We start from the raw sequence: 22,858 nt of genomic DNA, 5'->3' as shown, positions 1-22,858 counted from the left end.
GAATCAACCTGCTATAGGAATCAACCTGCTATAGGAATCAACCTGCTATAGGAATCAACCGTCTATAGGAATCAACCGTCTATAGGAATCAACCTGCTATAGGAATCAACCGTCTATAGGAATCAACCTGCTATAGGAATCAACATGCTATAGGAATCAACCTGCTATAGAAATCAACCTGCTATAGGAATCAACATGCTATAGGAATCAACCTGCTATAGGAATCAACCTGCTATAGGAATCAACCTGCTATAGGAATCAACCTGCTATAGAAATCAACCTTCTATAGGAATCAACCTGCTATAGGAATCAACCTGCTATAGGAATCAACCTGCTATAGGAATCAACCTGCTATAGAAATCAACCTTCTATAGGAATCAACCTGCTATAGGAATCAACCTGCTATAGAAATCAACCTTCTATAGGAATCAACCTGCTATAGAAATCAACCGTCTATAGGAATCAACCGTCTATAGGAATCAACATGCTATAGGAATCAACCGTCTATAGGAATCAACCTGCTATAGGAATCAACCTGCTATAGGAATCAACCTGCTATAGGAATCAACCGTCTATAGGAATCAACCGTCTATAGGAATCAACATGCTATAGGAATCAACCTGCTATAGGAATCAACCTGCTATAGGAATCAACCTGCTATAGGAATCAACCTTCTATAGGAATCAACCTGCTATAGGAATCAACATGCTATAGGAATCAACCTGCTATAGAAATCAACCTGCTATAGGAATCAACATGCTATAGGAATCAACCTGCTATAGGAATCAACCTGCTATAGGAATCAACCTGCTATAGGAATCAACCTGCTATAGAAATCAACCTTCTATAGGAATCAACCTGCTATAGGAATCAACCTGCTATAGGAATCAACCTGCTATAGGAATCAACCTGCTATAGAAATCAACCTGCTATAGGAATCAACCTGCTATAGGAATCAACCTGCTATAGAAATCAACCTGCTATAGGAATCAACCTGCTATAGAAATCAACATGCTATAGGAATCAACATGCTATAGGAATCAACCTGCTATAGGAATCAACCTGCTATAGGAATCAACCTGCTATAGGAATCAACCTGCTATAGGAATCAACCTGCTATAGAAATCAACCTGCTATAGGAATCAACATGCTATAGGAATCATCCTGCTATAGGAATCAACATGCTATAGGAATCAACATGCTATAGAAACCAACCGACTCTCTTATCCAGAGCGAACTACATGAGTAATCAAGTGCCTTGCTCCAGGGGACATCGACAGAATTTTCACCTAGTCAGCCCAACGCTCTTAACTGATCTTAACTGCTAACTAGCCTATTATCTTAGCTTAATATCCTATCCTATTATCCTTGCCTATTATCCTTGCCTATTATCCTAGTCTATTATCCTATTACCCTATCCTATTATTCTATCCTATTATCCTAGTCTATTATCCTATTATCCTATCCTATTATCCTGGCCTATTATCCGAGCCTATTATCCTAGTCTATTATCCTATTACCCTAGCCTATTATTCTATCCTATTATCCTAGTCTATTATCCTATTACCCTAGCCTATTATTCTATCCTATTATCCTAAATATGTACCAATCCACCTGTTGCTTGCCTGAACTGCCCTATGGCTGGGCTATCCCAGTGTGGAGACACTGCACAATGGTCGTGACAAAATGTTGGCGCAGACAACATATCACAAACCCCAATATTAGTTGTTTCAAAACCGTTGTGTCAAATGCGTTGTAGGCTACATCAGTTGTCCAACCTGAGTATGTATGCGGCCATAGAGAGACATGTATTGTCACCTCCTTCCAAGCCCAATTCCTTAAAAAAGGATTCCTTCATCATTCTACGCTACTCAATGAGCCTATAATGGGTCTAATATTAGAGTTAAAGACCTATTGTGAGAAACAGACAGGTAGCTTTAATGTGACCTGAGGACAATAGTAATAGGATTATAGTAAATAACTATATCAGGAATCAAAACAGCCTGCAATGTGGTTTAATGATCTATTTGTGTTTTATTGGTTTGGTTTAATAAGGTCTATTTAGGTATATATAAGCTAATTTAGATAAATTCATTAGCTTTTTAAATGTTATTTAGGGACTGACGTTGATCCACTGTTCCCTACTCCCTTCATCTTGCTCCCTCAAGTGGGGGCTTTGAGACATTACAGTTTCTCCCATAGCAAAGTATTGTACCGCTCACCGTACAGAATGGTGTGAATTACAACATTGATTTACAGACAGTAATTCTACTCCATTCTATGATATGCTATCATATCTCTAGTGATTGTCTAGCACAGTCAATGTCTCCTTGAAGCTTGGCAGTGCCGGATTACAGTGTATTGTGTGAGCTGCAGCCATGTTGATAAGACATTGCACAGAAGCACATTAGTCAAGGTACTTCTACAGCAGTGGAGGCTCCTCAGAGGAGGGGAGGACCATCCTCCTAAGTGAATTTAATAAAAATAGTGAAACATTACAAAAGTTGAAGGAGAAACAAGCGAGATAGAGAGAGCTAGCTATATTTCGTAGCATTTTGTTCTACTTTCACTTAAAGATGCACTGTGTAGAAATTACTCTGCCACTTCCTTATTGCTTATTGTAATAGAAATAAGCCATGCTCATAAAAAACTAAAAATCATCTTCCCTAATCTTTAACGGAACTTCCAAGACAGTGTGCACTTCCAAAATAGTGTGCACTTTCAAGATAGGGGGGAAACATTTGCACACAAAACGATGGACTTTGGGTTTATTGTTCAGTCTTAAAAGTTTATAACAACTTCTGAATAATATAACATGAAATAAACAAAAACAACAATATATTTCTGAAATGAATATAATTTTTTCACACCCCAGAAGTACATTACAATAATAATAAAAAAGTAGCTTGGAAAAACATCACAGGAAGAATCATCCCCCTACAGCTCTCCTCATTGGCTGTAGAATAGAAAAAGAAAGAATAGACCAAATTCTATTCAATTCTATTCTTGCAGTACATAACAATACCAACGTACTACCGCCAGTTCCTAGTGGGACAACGTAGACCAGAGTAAAGATGTGAATTAATCAGTGGTGTAAAATACTTAATTAAAAATACTTTAAAGAACTACTTATGAAGTTTTTTTTGGTATCTGTACTTCACTATTTATATTTTTGACAACTTTTACTCCACTACATTCCTAAAGAAAATCATGTACTTTTTACTCCATACATTTTCACTGACACCCAAAAGTACTCGTTACATTTCGAATGCTTTTAGTAGGACAGGAAAATGGTCAAATTCACACCCTTTCAAGAAAACATCCCCGGTCATCCCTACAGCCTCTGATCTGGCAGACTCACTAAACAAACATGCTTAGTTTGTAAATGATGTCTGAGCGTTGGAGTGTGCCCCTGGCTATCTGTAAAAAAAATATTAAAAAAGAGAATTGTGCCATCTGGTTTACTTAATATAAGGAATTTGAAATGATTTATTTAAAACCAAATACTTTTAGACTTTTACTCAAGTAGTATTTTATTGGGTGACTATCACTTTTACTTGAGTCATTTTCTATTAAGGTGTGGAGTGGATTTAGTTATCAACCTATTATTGCATTCAACGATAGATTACTAGTAAAAATCTAATACAAAAGCTTGAGTGATTGGCATTATCATACACATTACATCATCATAGGATAGGGTCTTTGATTGGTTGACCGGGAAACACTTTTGTTGTCAGGAGGAGGATAACAGTCAATCGTTTTTTGAAATGGGAAAAAAATGACGACCTTTTGGAGATAAAATAAATGAATGATGAAAAAACCTCACGCCTGCATCCAAATAAAGTTGATATAATTATACATTTTTTTTCTATATATATATATAAAATACTGTTTCATTTATTGATGCCATACTTTGTACAATATTTGTGAGCGAGTGAGTGAATTAATGAATCCATGAATCAATGCAATGAGTGAAGCAGAGTGAACAAACAGAAATAACCCAGAAATTCGTAATATAGCTAAATACCTATTTTTTGTCTTACATAATATACACATTGAATTACTTACATGATGAGAAAAAAGGCCAGTAGTTAACAGGCTGGGAGAGACACAGCAGTGTTAGTTAGTAGCACCAAGGAGAATTAAAAAAAATAAAACTTTTAAAAAAGAACGATGGAAAGATTCATAAAAAAATGTAAGCCTAGAAAATCAGCAGTCTTGCTAAGAAAGCTCATCAGTGCATCTGTTCTCTTTGATGTTCCGAGGTCAAAGTGCCGATTTGGTAACAAAACAACAAAAAAACACTAAAAACAAAAAAAATAGCACATCTGTCTAAAAACAAAATGATGTACCTTGTCTGTGCCAATAACCAAAAATCCACATGTATTATTTTGGTAACATTTCATTTTAATGGGTCCTTATTACAGTGTAATCACATATGTAATTACACTGTATCAAATATTGTAGTTAATTGTAATACCTCTAACTTATAGTTACACCGTGATAACAATATGTAACTGGTGGTAATTGTTGTTACACACAGGGGTGTAACAACAAATGGTTGTTACCATGCTTGTTATAAATGTTACAGTTTCCGATAGTATCCCAACGCGTCATATTTCAGCCTGCACAAACCACGTGATAAGTGTTAGCCAATTAAAAACCGACCGCCACATTGACACAGCTCTGACACATTGACACAGCTCAAAAAAGATCTGGAGTCTGATACTCAGGTCCAACATTTGGGAACCCAAAAATGGGTTCCCAAATGGTTCACATCAACAACAAAAAATGTTTCAATTGTTAAATTATTTAATGATGCATTTGACAATTGGTCAATTACTTTAACCCTCAATTAAACATTTTTAGACACATAAACAGTTATGGTTAAAATTGTGAGATAGTCATTCGTGCTTGCCAAATTGTAAGCCTACCAAGCTTGGTTGAATAAGGGTTTATAAATGCACTTAAAATGGTCATAAGACAAACTCTTATTCCATCATGTAACTTTGCAAGGGTTTTACTGCTGAGGAACATCCTCACTTTTAGATTGCATTGGTGCAATTATACTTTTTTTGCAGGAATTAAAGCATCATGTCAAAATCTTCCCATTTGTGCAACATGCTCGAAATAATGACCTCGAACGTGCCCACGTGTTGACGCTGACATCATGTAACAGTGTGCAAAAAACAGGGTCGAGAAGGTCATTGTGCAAAAATCCAGACAAGAAAGATTTCCGCGAAAAAAAGTGTTGTAGCTCAAAAACCTCAACACAGGAGAGAGAAAGTACGTTTTCCATGCAATTTGTTCGACCTTTTTTGGATACATGAATTCTGCTGGACGATTTAACATAGGTAGTTAGCTGGCCTTGTGTTGGCTAGCTAGCTAACTTTAGCTAGCAAATGTTAGCTGGGCGTTTTTATTGGGCCTACCAACTAGGCTAGCTAGCTAGGGAATAGACTTTCCATGCAATCTGTTGAGATTTTTGGGATTAGCTAGCAGAAGTAATTACATTGTACTTATACATATATTACATGTACTCTGTTGTGTACTAGTGTGTTTATTTTCTCACTTGGATGACGCTTCCAGAAGTGTTACAATGAGGGCCAAGTTGTCAGGATGGGCAATGTACTATATAAGTACACGTTAATTACAAGTAAGTACCCATCAAGATACCCTTCATTTTAACTATCTGAAATCCTGTGTAACATCTAGTAATTACATTGTACTTATGCAGATATTATATGTAGTCCGCGGTGTACTTGTGGGTTTATCCTCCCACATAATGGACAACATACACAATCATTATCAGTAAAATATATATTATAATCCGGTATTACACCCATATGGTAGACTCCAGTCAGTGAGGTTGTTCTATACCTGATCTGTTTTTGGAAACTCAACCAGGTTGATACACTTTTAGGGGGCAACTGCTAGCAACAACGGAGATTTTGAAGCGTGCGCCTTCACGGGTAGGTAATTAGAGCCTATTGAGCCTCCAAACTTTGTAATCTTGGACCCAGAACATCTGTCCAGAAGAGATTACAACCTGTGACAGTTAACACTTATTGGTGAATTTAGTGGAGACTTTCCCATTTGTAACAAGCATGGTAACAAGCATGGTAACAAGCATGGTAAGCATGGTAACAAGCATGGTAAGCATGGTAACAAGCATGGTAACAAGCATGGTAAGCATGGTAACAAGCATGGTAACAAGCATGGTAAGCATGGTAACAAGCATGGTAAGCATGGTAAGCATGGTAACAAGCATGGTAACAAGCATGGTAAGCATGGTAACAAGCATGGTAACAAGCATGGTAAGCATGGTAACAAGCATGGTAACAAGCATGGTAAGCATGGTAACAAGCATGGTAAGCATGGTAACAAGCATGGTAACAAGCATGGTAAGCATGGTAACAAGCATGGTAACAAGCATGGTAAGCATGGTAACAAGCATGGTAACAAGCATTTGTTACACCTCTGTAATTACAGACTGCAATTATCACCAGTTACATGTTGTTATTACAGTGTAACTATGAGTTATTACAATTAACTACAATATTTGATACAGCGCAATTACACATCTAATTACACTGTAATAAGGACCCCTTAAAATGAAGTGTTACCATTATTGATGGTATATATATATATATATATATTCTCTGCGAAAGAGAAAAAATTGAAACAAAATGCACTTTTGTCACACATTCACCATGGCACCTTTTGTGGATTTTGTGTGTTTCTTTTTGACATACTTGAGGTAAGTAAAAAGAATAAAAGATTAAATAAATTCATTTTATCAACATTTTTTCTTTTCTTGCTGTGTTGCACAGTAGCACCATTTAATTTGCTGTTTCCGGAAGACAATGCACCGTTGGAATTCCACCTTGTTCTCACGGAGACGTCAACATCACCCCCACTCCGCCCGCCTGCCGCCATTGTCGTCGTTGTCGGTCGTCCCCGGCAACGGTTGCCACCGCGCTGTTACGTCCTCTTCATACAGACCACACAGCGGCTAATGCGCGTCGCTAGGTTACCTGCCTTCAGCGTCTCTGACTGCGGCTTCCTGTTATGGGTCAGGGGTTACAGGTCAGGGGTTGGCATCACTGTATGATCACTGGGATCTTTACATTGTATATGAAAATAATCAATCTGTTTAGCTAGCACTTCCAGTTATCGCTAGAGTGCACTATATAGGGAATAGGGTGTTATTCAGTAGCAACCTCAGTGTCTTGCACCTAAACATTTCCTGTTTGGAAAATCATTGGTCGATTGATTGATGTTACCTGAACATTTCTGATTGGTCGACAGTGGCCAGCCAGAAGCTGTATGTGTTTCCATAGTAGTTGCAGGTCCCTCGGCCGTGACACTCGATGAAGGGAGAGCTCCGGAACTCCTCTAGACAGGAGCCAGGAGAGGCCAGAGCCTGACCAGAGCCCTCAGCACCTGCACTGGTGTGCTGTTAGAGAGGGAGGTGGAGGGAGAGCGAGAGAGAGAGGGAGGTGGAGGGAGAGCGAGAAGAAGAAGAGTGAAATAAAGAGGAATTTGTGTGTGGATATAGTGGGCTTTGAATATGTGTTGTTAACACTTAAAATGTAAAACTTGATTCATGTGTACTTTGGCAAGGGTTGGTTGGCATGCGCGTGTGTGTGTGTGTGTGTGTGTGTGTGTGTGAGTGTGAGTGTGAGTGTGTGTTTGTGTGAGAGTGTGTGTCTGTGTGTACCATCATGAAGGAGTATCCGATCCACAGTGCTTCCCAGTCGCTGGGGCAGGTGGGGATCTGAATGGTTTGACTGTGTACAGCGATCACCATGGCAGGGGCCTCACACACTGCACACCTAATAACACACACACACCGAGGAGTTAAACACACACTTTTCACATCTAGTCTCATAGATCTTAGAACACTCACACTGCCTTTACTTTTGAACCAAAGTTTGCCAGACTCTTTTGCCAATTCACTTCACCTATTTGATGGTCCTCTTTGCATTCACATTGTTATATTAAGAAAAGGACCCAATATATATCCCCCCCCCCCCCCCCCACCAGCATTCACACAATGTACTAGGTAAAAGTACAGGACAAGCCATTCCATCAGAATGTGTTATCGTACAGCTAGATATACCTACTTCACAGGAGGCTGGTGGGACCTTAATTGGGGAGGATGGGCTCATGGTAATGGCTGGAGCGGAATCAGTGGAATCGTTTCCATGTGTTTGATGCCATTCCAGACGTTACTATGAGCCGTCCTCCTCTCAGCAGCCTCCACTGACCTACTTACATTTTGGAAATGGGGTTGGAGGGGTTGAAACCAAAATTATTTTTCAATAATTTAGTTCTGAACAGAATCATTATTTTTCATTCAGTTCCACTGTTCCAATCAGCAAATTACAGTTTTGAACCAAAATCCAAACCAAAAAAAGGCTGGTTTTATAGTTGTCCTTTTGGTTATTTTTTAAACCTCTGAAATATATTTTGTACATTTAGCGTGACATAAAATGACTTCACCAGTCAGTGTGGATAGAGCAGCTTGCTGTGGAGCGGGTCAGCGATTTAATCTGTATAGGAAAGTTGTTAAGAGCTAATAGTATTTTGCTGCCACAGGATGGCTTCACTATAATGAAACAGGGCGCAAGATGCAACTGACATTTAGAGGGTGAGGCGCGAGCGAGAGAGGATGGAGGAAGCTTGCCCTGTGAAGCACTCTGCATCTTGTTTTGACATGCATTATCTGAATTAGGTCCACAGAATTATAGCGTCGGAGGAGCGGCTTCTATGGAGGAACTTTGAATGTCTTTGATCTTCTGTGTTGGTTTAACTTTGGACCAGAGCAAATGTTAGCTAGCTATCTAACAAACTTGTGTGTGCAAAGCAGCACTAGAATTAAAAACATGTCTTACCTTTTTGTAGTTAATAAATCCAATTTGAAACGTGTTAACTATAGTATCCTTAACTAGTATTGAAAAAGTAAATCCATTCTTCTCTAATTAAACATCTCTCCCTAATTTCTGAATTACGCTTGTAACATTGTCAGTAGGCTACAGTAACCTATGCTTTAGAGGGGGAGGGGCTACAGTAACCTATGCTTTAGAGGGGGAGGGGCTACAGTAACCTATGCTTCAGAGGGGGAGGGGCTACAGTCACCTATGCTACAGTAACCTATGCTTTAGAGGGGGAGGGGCTACAGTAACCTATGCTTTAGAGGGGGAGGGGCTACAGTAACCTATGCTTCAGAGGGGGAGGGGCTACAGTCACCTATGCTACAGTAACCTATGCTTCCGAGGGGGAGGGGCTACAGTAACCTATGCTTCAGAGGGGGAGGGGCTACAGTAACACATGCTTCAGATGGGGAGGGGCTACAGTAACCTATGCTTCAGAGGGGGAGGGGCTACAGTAACCTATGCTTCAGAGGGGGAGGGGCTACAGTCACCTATGCTTCCGAGGGGGAGGGGCTACAGTAACATATGCTTCAGAGGGGGAAGGGCAGGTAGCGGTAGTCTAGTGTGAGGGGTTATGTCAGGGGAAACAGTGATACAGTAGTCTAGTGTGAGGGGTTATGTCAGGGGAAACAGTGATACAGTAGTCTAGTGTGAGGGGTTATGTCAGTAGTCTAGTGTGAGGGGTTATGTCAGTAGTCTAGTGTGAGGGGTTATGTCAGTAGTCTAGTGTGAGGGGTTATGTCAGTAGTCTAGTGTGAGGGGTTATGTCAGTAGTCTAGTGTGAGGGGTTATGTCAGTAGTCTAGTGTGAGGGGTTATGTCAGGGGAAACAGTGATACAGTAGTCTAGTGTGTGGTGCAGGAATAATGACCAGCGAACCTGGGATGCTTTGTTTTCACATTGCCCTAATCAAGCGAACCGATCTCAGACCACCTCTCGAGATTGTCTCAGCTTCAGGGGTTCTTTTGAGGGTCTGAATTCACTTGGAGTGTTTACCCTGCACTAAAAAAATGGACTGAGTTCACAAAAAAATGTCTCAATTGGACCAAGTGTGAAAACACCCTTAGACGTTATCAAATCATAGTCCCCTATTGTATCTTTCCCCTCTTTCCCCTCCCTCCCTCCCTCCCTCCCTCCCTCCCTCCCTCCCTCCCTCCCTCCCTCCCTCCCTCCCTCCCTCCCTCCCTCCCTCCCTCCCTCCCTCCCTCCCTCCCTCCCTCCCCATCCTTCCATCCTTCTCTCCCTCGCTTCCTTCCTTCCTCCCTACCTCCCTCCCTACCTGCTGATGTAAGGTTTGATGCCTTCTCCTGTGATGGGGGCCATACTCATGGGCATGGGCATGTGTGTAGACAGCCAATAGGAGTAGTCGTTACGGGAGGCGAAGTTACACACGTTGTTGATGTTACAGAACATGAATGGCATGGTGCTGAACCGACGCAGGCAACTACCAGCAGTACCTGACGAATGAGACGAGAGAGGGAGTGAGGAGAGGAAAGAGGGAGGGGAGGAAAGGGAACAGGAGAAAACAGGAAAAAATAGGTGAAGAGAAGATTTGAGGTTAATACTGTGAGTTGCTTCTCTCACAACAACAACCATCTATGTTCATGCATGTCATCGTGTATCTCCAGTCTCCATCCTTACCCAGGTAACGTCTGTGCGCCCTCTCATTACTCTGTGTGTGTGTGTGTGTGTCTTACCTAGGTCCTGTCCGTGTGCCCTCTCGTTGCCCTGTACGTAGAGCAGAGAGAATCCGTCGTAGATGAGGCTGGTCCCTTCGGGGCAGATAGGGACATATTCAGCTTGGCTGTGTCTCGAGATCAGGAAGCCATGGGTCACAGAGGCTGAGCCAGGGTTACCTGGGGGACCCTGCTGACCATCTGAACCAGTGGGACCTGGGTACCCACGCTGACCTGCGAACAGGGGATAGAACGGACATTAAACAACTCAATACACTTAATGAACAATACTATAGTTTACTTGATTTTAGTTTATTTGACACTTCTTGAGCTATGTATTGATATGAATGGACTAGGAGAGATATAGGAGACAAAGGGTACAATAATAATAACAACATTAATATGAGTATGATTGATATTAATATGAATCCATTTTAATAAATGGTTCCAGCATGGAGTATCATTTGGCCAAACTATTTCTGGTTTGCTCTGGCAGACCTGGTTGCTCTGGCAGAACTGGTTGCTCTGGCAGACCTGGTTGCTCTGGCAGAACTGGTTGCTCTGGCAGACCTGGTTGCTCTGGCAGAACTGGTTGCTCTGGCAGACCTGGTTGCTCTGACAGACCTGGTTGCCCCCAGGTGGTGAGGGTAGGTAACAACATCTCCACCCCTCTGATCCTCAACACTGGGGCCCCACAAGGGTGCGTTCTGAACCCTCTCCTGTACTCCCTGTTCACCCACGACTGCATGGCCATGCACGCCTCCAACTAAATCATCAAGTTTGCGGACGACACTACAGTGGTAGGCTTGATTACCAACAATGACGAGACGGCCTACAGGAAGGAGGTGAGGGCCCTCGGAGTGTGGTGTGAGGAAAGTAACCTCACGCTCAACGTCAACAAAACAAAGGAGATGATTGTGGACTTCAGGAAACAGCAGAGGGAGCACCCCCCTATCCACATCGACGGGACAGTAGTGGAGAGGATCATCAAGGATCTCTCTGTACTTTGCTCTGTTCATCTTTGCCTCGATCCTGACTAGTCTCCCAGTCCCTGCCGCTGAAAAACATCCCCACAGCATGATGCTGCCACCACCATGCTTCATCGTAGGGATGGTGCCAGGTTTCCTACAGACGTGATGCTTGGCATTCAGGCCAAAGAGTTCAATCTTGGTTTCATCAGACCATAGAATCTTGTTTCTCATGGTCTGAGAGTCTTTAGTCACCTTTTGGTAAAGTCCAAGCGGGCTGTCATGTGCCTTTTACTGAGGACTGGCTTCTGTCTGGCCACTACCATAAAGGCCTGGTTGGTGGAGTGCTGCAGAGATGGTTGTCCTTCTTGAAGGTTCTCCCATCTCCACAGAGGAACTCTGGAGCTCTGTCAGATTGACCATCGGGTTCTTGGTCCCCTCCCCTCCCAAGGCCATTCTCCCCCGATTGCGCAGTTTGGCCAGTCTGCCCAGTCTGCCAGCTGTAGGAAGAGTCTTGGTGGTTCCAAACTTCTTCCATTTAAGAATGTTGGAGGCCACTGTGTTCTTGGGGACCTTCAATGCTGCAGAAATATTTTGGTACCCTTCCCCAGATCCTTTCCTCGACACAATCTTGTCTCGGAGCTCTATGGACAAGTAATTCGACCTCATGGCTTGGTTTTTGCTCTGACATGCACTGTCAACTGTGGGACCTTATACAGACAGGTGTGTGACTTTCCAAATCATGTCGGGTGGCAAGTAGCCAAGTGGTTAGAGCGTTGGACTAGTAACCGGAAGGTTGCAAGATCGAATCCCTGAGCTGACAAGGTCAAAATCTGTCGTTCTGCCCCTGAACGACATAATAAGAATTTGTTCGTAACTGACTTGCCTAGTTAAATAAAGGTTAAAAATAAATGTCCAATCAATTGAATGTACCACAGGTGGACTCCAATCAAGTTGTAGAAACATCTCAAGGATGATCAATGGACACAGGATGAACCTGAGCTCAATTTAGAGTATCATAGCAAAGAGTCAGAATACTTATATAAATAAGATATTTCTGTTTGATTTTTGAAATTGCAAACATTTCTAAAAACATGTTTTTCGCTTTGTTATTATGGGGTATTGTGTCTAGATTGCAAAAAAATAAATATATATTTAATCAATTTTAGAAAAGGCTGTAACGCAACAAAATATGAAAAAAGTCAAGGGGTCTGAATATTTCCCGAAGGCACTGTACATGACTGATATACAGAATGATACCTGACTGATATACACAATAATAAATGACTGACATACACAATGGAAGGTTAGGTCTGTGTAACATAGAATATGTACTCCATGAGATTTTAAACATTATTCGTAGGCTAGATGGAAGGTTAGGTCTGGGCGACAAGTAGCCTAGCGGTTAAGAGCATTGGGCCAGTAACCGAAAGGCTGCTGGTTAAAATCACTGCGCAGACTAGGTGAAAAATCTGTTGCTGTGCCCTTGAGCAAGGCGAAGGACCTGAGCAAGATGGAAGGTTAAGTCTGTGTAACATACAGTATGTAGTTCAGGAGCTTTGAACCATTATTTGTGTTCTATGGACCTGAGCAAGATGGCAATCTTACCTGGCTGTCCGGCGGGTCCAGAGTCTCCCTTGCGGCCGAAGGCTCCACTGAATCCTGGCGGTCCTTCAGGACCGGGGTCCCCTGGTTGACCAGGCTGACCTGAAACAGACCAGAGGACTCAGTGAGTGGTCTCCGTTTGAGGGGAAAACTAGCTTCCTCCAGTAACTAGCTAACTGCAGCTTTAAGCCTCTGGCAAAACGAAGCTAACTGCAGCTTTAAGCCTTCTCTGGCAAAACAAAGCTAACTGCAGCTTTAAGCCTTCTCTGGCAAAACGACGCTAACTGCAGCTTTAAGCCTTCTCTGGCAAAACGAAGCTAACTGCAGCTTTAAGCCTTCTCTGGCAAAACGAAGCTAACTGCAGCTTTAAGCCTTCTCTGGCAAAACGAAGCTAACTGCAGCCTTAAGCCTTCTCTGGCAAAACGACGCTAACTGCAGCTTTAAGCCTTCTCTGGTAAAACGAAGCTAACTGCAGCTTTAAGCCTTCTCTGGCAAAACGAAGCTAACTGCAGCTTTAAGCCTTCTCTGGTAAAACGAAGCTAACTGCAGCTTTAAGCCTTCTCTGGCAAAACGAAGCTAACTGCAGCTTTAAGCCTTCTCTGGTAAAACGAAGCTAACTGCAGCTTTAAGCCTTCTCTGGTAAAACAAAGCTAACTGCAGCTTTATAAATTAAGTCCTGTGTCAAACAGACACTGGGTGTGACAGTCCAATGACCTGAGCGTCCCTCCTGTCCGGGAGGTCCTTGGGAGCCACGGTTGCCTGGCAGACCTGAAGGGCCAGGGGGGCCACGTTCTCCCTTCAGTGGGATGGGGGACGCAGCGACACCTGGGTCACCTTGGATTCCTGGAGTTAACAAAGACGGAGGTCAGAGTGTATGTGTGTATGTGTGTGTGAGATCGCTAACAGACACCCACTGCTTTTAGCCATTCATCTTTCTGGTGTTTCTCCTTTAGGATGCAACACTAGACTCACCAGCAGGACCAGGATCTCCAGGATCTCCAGGTAGACCGGATGATCCAGGCCTTCCAGATTCTCCCTTTAGTCCTGGAGTGGAAACAGAGAGGAGGAGAGAGGGAGAGGGAGGAAAAAGAGAGAGAGAAGGAGTGGAGAGAGAGAGGGAGAAGGGGGAGAGAGGGAGAGGGGGGAGAGATGGAGAGGGAAGGAATGGAGAGAGAGGGAGGAGAGAGGGAGAGGGAAGGAGTGAAGAGAATTAACGTCAGTGTTGTCAATGTTTTTGCTAATGTAAACGTATGTAATAATGCTGTTACTCGTTTACCTGGGAATCCGGGTACGCCGGGAAGTCCGATGTCTCCCTTCAGCCCGCTGCCACCAGGAGGGCCAGGAATACCCTGGTCACATGATAGGGGAGAGGTCATGGGTCATGTGACATCACAATCCCAGATGGAATTCTAATTTACTTCACACAATCCCAAACCAACCCATAGCCCCTTTCCCTGGGTTAGGATCTATATTTCAGAGTAGAGGATCAATGAAAGCAATTTGGTCCATGATTGAAATGGAATTCATCCTGCTATCAATATCTATGGATCTAAGTTGTTTGGTTCCTTACTGGGAATCCGGGCGATCCCAATTCTCCCTTCGCTCCGGGGAAACCAGGGGATCCGGATAATCCAGGGATTCCCTTCTCACCTTTGGTCCCTCCGCTGCCCCCAGGGCCACGGGGACCCTCGGGGCCAGGAGGACCTTCACACACAGAGATCAGAGGTCAGAGATAACAAACAACTCAACCTGACATTATAACAAAAAACAATATTAGTAACCATAGAGTTCAAACTAGATCTATCTGATCCATCTCTATGGTTACTGTAGAACACTATCTGATCCATCTCTATGGTTACTGTACTAACCTGTTGTAATACAGTTGGTTTTATGAAACACACCCATTCAAATTTCACTGTAGCTGTATAGCTACTATACATACAACCATTTAAAAATACAGTATGAATCAGAGGAAGCTATTGGGAGGAGCTATAGGAGGACGGGCTCATTGTAATTGCTGGAATGGAATACATGTAACGGAGTCAAATATGTGGATTCCAAATGTTTGATACCGTTCCATTCATATCATCCCATCCATTACAATGAGCCCGTCCTCCTATAGCTCCTCCCAGCATCCTCTTCTGGTATGAATACAGTACAAAAAGGGGGGGGGGGGGTGAGTGTGTGTTCAAGTGTGTTTAGTTTATTTTGGGGTGTATTCTTGTGTGTGTACAGTTTATGTGTAGCCTACAGTTCTTTATTAGGCTACACTTCCCATCCTGGGAAATTAAAAGTGGTTAGAAAATCAGCAACGTGGTAAAGTCGTACCCAATCCAACAAAACGCTAGCGAGTGCCGGTCTGTTTGTGCTATCATTCCAATAATGCAAAGGAGTTGGCAAGAGCACAAACGGATCAGGGACCAGGGCTAACAAAAATGGCCGCTATTCAATATGAACACAGATCAGTATTATCACAACAGAACAACAGTGGTCATCATCATCAAACACCATGGAGTCTAACCTGGAGGACCTAAGTATCCCAGAATTCCCTGTATAGCAGAGCCGGGCGGCAGAATGTGCAGGGGTAAAACAAGAGTTAGCATAGACACAGGATAACTAGCATCTGACACAGCCAGATCTCAATGGAAAACCAAATGAACTGTTTTAAGAAGTCAAATCTTATGCAGCTTATTTTCAATATCGTTATTTCATTTCAATTAATACCTGCTTGGGGATTGGCTGTGTACATATATGATGAAACGGAAGTATTTGTAATAGTTTGAAAGGGAAAGCTAAATAGTGTCAGTTCTTAAAGTATTTAACGATAATGGAGAAAATGCTAACACATCTCTATATTATCTTACACGACATAATGCTAAATTCATGTTGATCAACTACTTAATCACCAAATGAGTCAATTCCAAGTTTAACACAATTACTGTATTTAGTGTTAGAAGTTTGTGTTAATAACTAACATATTATTCATTCAAATTATCATCAGAAATTGTGGTTGCTAAAAAAGGTTTTGATTATTTCTAAACATGGTTTGTTTTACAAAATCTCAGTCTGTTACCACATTTAAAGACGAAACATATGAAAACATTCTAGCAAAAGTTACGTCCTTTTAGTTAAGGTTCTTTGACCAGTGTGAGTACTCAATCAGAAAAATTGAGATTAGCAGGAGTAAAAAAGGCATGATCAGAAATTAAGGGAAGAAAGTAATTTATCAAATCAAGAGATCCAAGATCATTTGGCAACACTTAGAACACACAGCGCAGTCAAAGGTTCTAGATTTGTTTTCCAGAACAGGGTCACAGTGAGATTAAATAGTTCAACATTTTGTTCTAGGTCAGGAGAACATGCAGTAGGACAGAAGCCTGGGTACTGGAACTCTGACCTGAGGGACCTGGTCACGGACACGTGTGTCATCAGAGGGGGCGGGGCCACACCACAGGGGGTGGAGCCAAGCCACAGGAAACAGGAAGTACATGTCATCGCGCTCAACACTATATGGGGATGACGCTAGTCACACACCGAGCTGGGCTAGTCTGGGCTCAGTAATGCTTGATATAATATTATTAATAGAAAGTAAATACAGGTAACTGCCTAAATAATGGAAATTGAGGGATACAAAGTATATTGAAAGCAGGTGCTTCGACGCAGGTGTGATCCCTGAGTTATTTAAGCAATCAACATCCCATCATGCTTAGCGTCATGTATATAAATGCTGGGCAGGCCATTATTTTGGCTACCATGGTCAATACCGCCATCCACAGGACACGACCGGTCATTGAATGGTTCGATGAGCCTGAACAACGATGTAAACCATATGAAATGGCCGTCTCAGTCATCAGGTCTCAACCCAATTGAACACTTATGGGAGAGTTTGGAGCAGCGCTTGAGACAGCGTTTTCCACCACCGTCAAACAAAACACCAAATGATGGAATTTGTTGCATCTCTCCGATAGAGCTCCAGACAGTTGTAGAATCTAGGCCAAGGTGCAGAGAAGCTGCTCTGGCTTGTGTTGGCCCAACGCCCTATTAAGACGCTTCATGTTGGTGTTTCCTTTATTTTGGCAGTTACCTGTATGTGTAACTAGATCTCTAATACAAGATACTTTTGGGAGGTATTTTCTAGTACAGCTATAGGTGGTAAGGAGATAGTGATTTGAGGAAATTGAATAGAATGCTATAGACCCCTGAAACTCAACTCTGGACCTGGAAGCCAGATCCACTTTGTGTTTTCATTGTTCCCCTCTAATCAGGGACTGATTTAGACCTGGGACACCAAGGCGGGTGCAATTAATTATCAGGTAGAACAGAAAACCAGCAGGCGCCGGACCTCGTAGAGTCAGAGTTGAATACTGCTGGCATAGAGGATTATAGACCTATAGCAATCCTCTTTTAGACACATTATCAATGTGACTATGTATAGGGATTTGGAATTAAATCTCAAATTAAATCATGTTAAATTGTTTGAACTGAGCCCAGTTAGTCCAACTCTGTGCTATAGGCTGGCGTTGTGATTCAGGTGTACTTGGACACACATGGCCCGTGCAGGACAGTGGAGCGACAGATACAGATCACTGTGGCAGAAACACAGACGAGTCACAGACAAACCTTCTCAGTCTTAAGTGCAGTATACAGTCAGGGTCCATGTTATAGCTGACATCTACACTCAAAATGTTTAGTTGAAACTTGCAATACATTTTTAACTAATGGTCCGTAATAATAATCAATTCACTTTATACTGTAGTTAATGGTGGTCTTTCTTGTTTCGAGATTCATTCCCCAAAACGTTAGTTTAACATTAGCATTAGTTAAAGATAAGCTAGTTTTCTCCCCTTACTAATATAACACAGTTAAAACTGTTACAGTTTTGATTCTGGCTCAACTGCATCACACCAATCTAACGTAATTAGACAAACACAGACATCAACAGGACACACACAGCAGAGATGAAGAGATCAGGAACCGTTCCCCTGCAACCGAGAGGGGGAGGGGATGAGGGGATGCAAGTATGAACAACAAACAGATGGATGGATAGATGGATGGAGAACGTAGACATTGGGCGTCTCTCTCAACCCCGGCGGTGAGAGAGACACACTGATTGGTGTGTGGTAGCAGCACACCCTAACATTTCACAGTAATAGGCTAGAGGGGTGGGGTAAGTTTGCTTGCAATGTGCATGGTGGTGGTGGTGGTGATACAATCGGTTGGTTTGGGTCAGTGCTCAGTGTGTACAATGCAGTTCGACGATGGTGATTTGAGTGAATGTGTGTGTTTGTGCTCAGTGACATAGCTGATCTGGGACCAGTGGTGATTGACAAAGAGGTTCACGGCTCATGCAAATCAATGGGATTAACATGAAGAATTCGCACAACTGCAGTATGTCAGTTAGGCATAGTTTGCTGCCTGGTTTTCACCTGGATTTGGCTGGGTTGGTTGTGTGTGTGTGTGCGTGTGGGGGGGGGGGTGTATGCCACATGTCAGAGTGAGTATCTTTCAATAATCTATCTATCTACAGTGCATTCGGAAAGCATTCAGACCCCTTCCCCTTTTCTACATTTTGTTATGTTACAGCCTTTATTCTAAAATGGTTAAATAAAAAAATTTCCCCATCAATCTACACACAATACCCCACAATGACAAAGCAAAAACTTTTTTGCAAATGTATAAAAAATAGGTCTCCCGAGTGACGCAGCGTCTAAGGCACTGCATCACAGTGCTTGAGGCATCACTACAAACCTGGGTTCGATCCCAGGCTGTGTCACGACTGGCCGTGACCGCAAGTCCCATAGAGCGGCGGACAATTGGCCCAGCGTTGTCCGGGTTAGGGGAGGGTTTGGCCGGGGGGGCCTTTACTTGGCTCATCGCACTCTAGCAACTCCTTGAGGCGGCGGGACGCCTGCAGACTGACTTTGGGCGTCAGTTGAACGCTGTTTCCTCTGACACATTGGTACAGCTGGCTTCCGGTTTAACCGAGTGGGTGTTAAGAAGCGCGGTCATGTTTCGGAGGACGCCATGACTCGACCTTCGCCTCCTGAGCCCGTTGGGGAGTTGCAACGATGAGACAAGATCGTAATTGGATCACAATTGGAAATCACGAAATTTGAGTGAAAAAGGGGGTAAAAAAATAATATATATAAACATGTACATTAATACCTTATTAACATAAGTATTCAGACCCTTTGCTATTAGACTGAAATTGAGCTCAGGTGCATCCTGTTTCGATTGATCATCCTTGAGATGTTTCTTCAACTGATTGGAGTCCACCTGTGGTAAATTCAAATGATTGGACATGATTTGGAAAGGCACACACCTGTCTATATATAAGGTCCCACAATTGACAGTGCATGTCAGAGCAAAAACCAAGCCATGAGGTCAAATTAATTGTCCGTAGAGCTCCGAGACAGGATTGTGTCGAGGCAAAGATATGGGGAAGGGTATCAAAAAATGTATGCAGCATTGAAGGCCCCCAAGAATACAGTGGCCTCATTCTTAAATGGAAGAAGTTTGGAACCACCAAGACTCTTCCTAGAGCTGAGCAATCAGAGGTGACCCGATGGTCACTCTGACAGAGCTGCAGAGTTCCTCTGTGGAGATAAGAGAACCTTCCAGAATGACAACCATCTCTGCAGCACTCCACCAATCAAGCTACTCCTCAGTAAAAGGAACATGACAGCACGTTTGGAGTTTGCCAAAAGGCACCTAAATGACTCTCAGACCATGTGAAACAAGATTCTCTGGTCTGATGAAACCAAGATTGAACTCTTTGGCCTGAATGTCAAGCGTCACGTCTGGAGGAAACCTGGCACCATCCCTACGGTGAAGCATGGTGGTGGCAGCATCATGCTGTGGGGATGTTTTTCAGCGGCAGGGACTGGGAGATTAGTCAGGGTCGAGGAAAAGGTGAACAGAGCAAAGTACAGAGAGATCCTTGATGAAAAGCTGCTCCAGAGTGCTGAGGACCTCAGACTGGGGTGAAGGTTCACCTTCCAACAGGACAGCGACACTAAGCACACAGCCAAGAAAACACAGGAGTGGCTTCAAGACAAGTCTCTGAATGTCCTTGAACCTGATTGAACATCTCTGGAGATACCTGAAAATAGCTGTGCAGCGACACTCCCCATCCAACTTGACAGAGCTTGAGAGGATCTGCTGAGAAGTATGGGAGAAACTCCCCAAGTACAGGTGTGCCAAGCTTGTAGCGTCATACCCAAGAAGACTCAAGGCTGTAATCGCTGCCAAAGGTGCTTTAACAAAGTACTGAGTAAAGGGTCTGAAAACTTATGTAATGTGATATCAGTTTTACATTTTTTATAAATAAGCAAACATTTCTAAAAAGGTAAAAAGGTATTGTGTGTAGATTGATGAGGGGAAAAAAACGATTTAATCAACTTTTGAATAAGGCTGTAATGTGGAAACATTCAAGGAGTCTGAATCCTATCTATGTATCTATCTATCTAATGTCCTTCCCAGTCCATGACTCAATACATTTTTTTAAATATTAACTGTAACATACACCAACCAGGACATTCTACACTTCAAAATGGCCAGAAAACCAGGCAGTAACGTTGGTTATCAGGTGATGGAGTGATCGATTCATAACATACCTCCTCTTCCAGGGGGGCCGGGGGATCCACTGTTACCCTTGGGCCCCTGGAGGGCCACACCTGGGGCACCAGGGGGCCCGATGCTCCCGGGGGACCCAGGTTGGCCGGGAAAGCCCATCTCTCCCTTCTGACCAGGGAACCCAGGGTTACCCGGAAGACCAGGGGCGCCAAAATCTCCCTTAGCACCTGGAGGGTACAGACGGCAACCACACAGGGTCATTTCAGAATCACTTTAATTCGCCAAGTACATTTACACATACCTGGAAATTGACTAAGTGAATTGACTCAGTGAATTGGTGCTGCCAGCAATAGACAAATTGTAAAGACAGAGTACAAACGGAATACAAACGTTATACAGACAGTATATACAATATAAATACAGCAAACCTGAAACATTGAACATTTGGTGTTGTGGGCGAGAAGTGTTGATTGAAGGATGTTGGTCGATGTAGAGTAGTAGTAGTAGTAGTAGTAGTAGTTATAGTATAAGTAGTAGTAGTAGTTGTTATAGTATAAGTAGTAGTAGTAGTAGTTGTTATAGTATAAGTATAAGTAGTGGTCGTAGTAGTAGTAGTAGTAGTAGTAGTTATAGTATAAGTAGTAGTAGTGGTCGTAGTAGTAGTAGTGGTCGTAGTAGTAGTAGTTGTTATAGTATAAGTAGTAGTAGTGGTCGTAGTAGTAGTAGTAGTAGTAGTAGTAGTTGTTGTTATAGTATAAGTAGTAGTAGTGGTCGTAGTGGTAGTAGTAGTAGCAGTGGTAGTAGTAGTAGTAGTAGTAGTTGTTATAGTATAAGTAGTAGTAGTGGTCGTAGTAGTAGTAGTAGTAGTAGTAGTAGTAGTTATAGTATAAGTAGTAGTAGTGGTCGTAGTAGTAGTAGTAGTAGTAGTAGTAGTAGTAGTAGTAGAAGTAGTGGTAGTAGTAGTAGTAGTAGTACTAGTAGTAGTAGTGGTTGTAGTAGAAGTAGTAGTGGTTGTAGTAAAAGTAGTAGTGGTTGTAGTAAAAGTAGTAGTAGTAGTGGTTGTAGTAGTAGCAGTGGTAGTAGTAGTAGTAGTAGTAGTAGTTGTTATAGTATAAGTAGTAGTAGTGGTCGTCGTAGTAGTAGTAGTAGTAGTAGTAGTAGTAGTAGTTGTTATAGTATAAGTAGTAGTAGTAGTAGTTGTAGTAGTGGTAGTAGTAGTAGTAGTAGTAGTAGTAGTAGTAGTAGTTGTAGTAGAAGTAGTAGTGGTTGTAGTAAAAGTAGTAGTAGTAGTGGTTGTAGTAAAATTAGTAGTGGTTGTAGTAAAAGTAGTAGTGGTTGTAGTAAAAGTAGTAGTGGTTGTGGTAGTAGTAGTAGTAGTAGTAGTAGTTGTAGTAGTGGTTGTAGTAAAAGTAGTAGTGGTTGTAGTAGTAGTAGTAGTAGTTGTAGTACTAGTAGTAGTAGTGGTTGTAGTAGTAGTGGTTGTAGTAAAAGTAGTAGTGGTTGTAGTAAAAGTAGTAGTAGCAGTGGTTGTAGTAAAAGTAGTAGTAGTAGTGGTTGTAGTAAAAGTAGTAGTAGTAGTAGTTGTAGTACTAGTAGTAGTAGTGGTTGTAGTAGAAGTAGTAGTGGTTGTAGTAAAAGCAGTAGTGGTTGTAGTAAAAGTAGTAGTAGTAGTGGTTGTAGTAGTAGTAGTAGTAGTAGTAGTAGTTGTAGTAGCAGCAGTAGTAGTTGTAGTACCAGCAGTAGTAGTTGTAGTAGCAGCAGTAGTAGTAGTAGTAGTAGTAGTAGTAGTAGCAGCAGTAGTATTAGCAGTGGTTGTAGTAGTAGTAGCAGTAGTAGTAGCAGCAGTAGTGGTTGTAGCAGTAGTAGTAGCAGCAGTAGTAGCAATAGTAGTAGTAGCAGCAGTAGTTTTAGTAGTGGTTGTAGTAGTAGTAGTAGTAGTAGAAGCAGCAGCAATAGCATTTGTAGCAGTAGCAGTAGCAGTGAATTGACTCAGTGAATTGGTGCTGCCAGCAATAGACAAATTGTAAAGACAGAATACAAACGGAATACAAACATTATACAGACAGTATATACAATATAAATACAGCAAAACTGAA

The 22,858-nt window shown here is 42.3% G+C and overlaps 1 protein-coding gene across 1 annotated transcript in view; it reads right to left on the bottom strand.

Annotated features, from left to right (window-relative positions):
* Positions 1-2,751: 2,751 nt before the first annotated feature.
* The window catches only part of LOC139561143 (collagen alpha-5(IV) chain-like), a 112,543-nt gene continuing 92,436 nt past the window's right edge, over positions 2,752-22,858 (bottom strand). Inside the window, exons 38-48 of the mRNA XM_071378037.1 lie at positions 20,804-20,989; positions 14,758-14,891; positions 14,464-14,536; positions 14,160-14,231; positions 13,902-14,030; positions 13,191-13,289; positions 10,636-10,848; positions 10,218-10,395; positions 7,724-7,838; positions 7,287-7,459; positions 2,752-7,066 (exon numbers count right to left, since the gene is read on the bottom strand). Coding sequence (XP_071234138.1) covers positions 6,985-7,066; positions 7,287-7,459; positions 7,724-7,838; positions 10,218-10,395; positions 10,636-10,848; positions 13,191-13,289; positions 13,902-14,030; positions 14,160-14,231; positions 14,464-14,536; positions 14,758-14,891; positions 20,804-20,989 — 1,454 coding nt within the window. The 3' untranslated portion in view covers positions 2,752-6,984. The remainder of the gene's footprint in view (positions 7,067-7,286; positions 7,460-7,723; positions 7,839-10,217; positions 10,396-10,635; positions 10,849-13,190; positions 13,290-13,901; positions 14,031-14,159; positions 14,232-14,463; positions 14,537-14,757; positions 14,892-20,803; positions 20,990-22,858) is intronic.

This window comes from Salvelinus alpinus, chromosome 31, assembly GCF_045679555.1.
Source record: "Salvelinus alpinus chromosome 31, SLU_Salpinus.1, whole genome shotgun sequence".
NCBI classification, from domain to species: Eukaryota; Metazoa; Chordata; class Actinopteri; order Salmoniformes; family Salmonidae; genus Salvelinus; species Salvelinus alpinus.
This window is presented reverse-complemented; position numbering and strand designations above follow the sequence as displayed.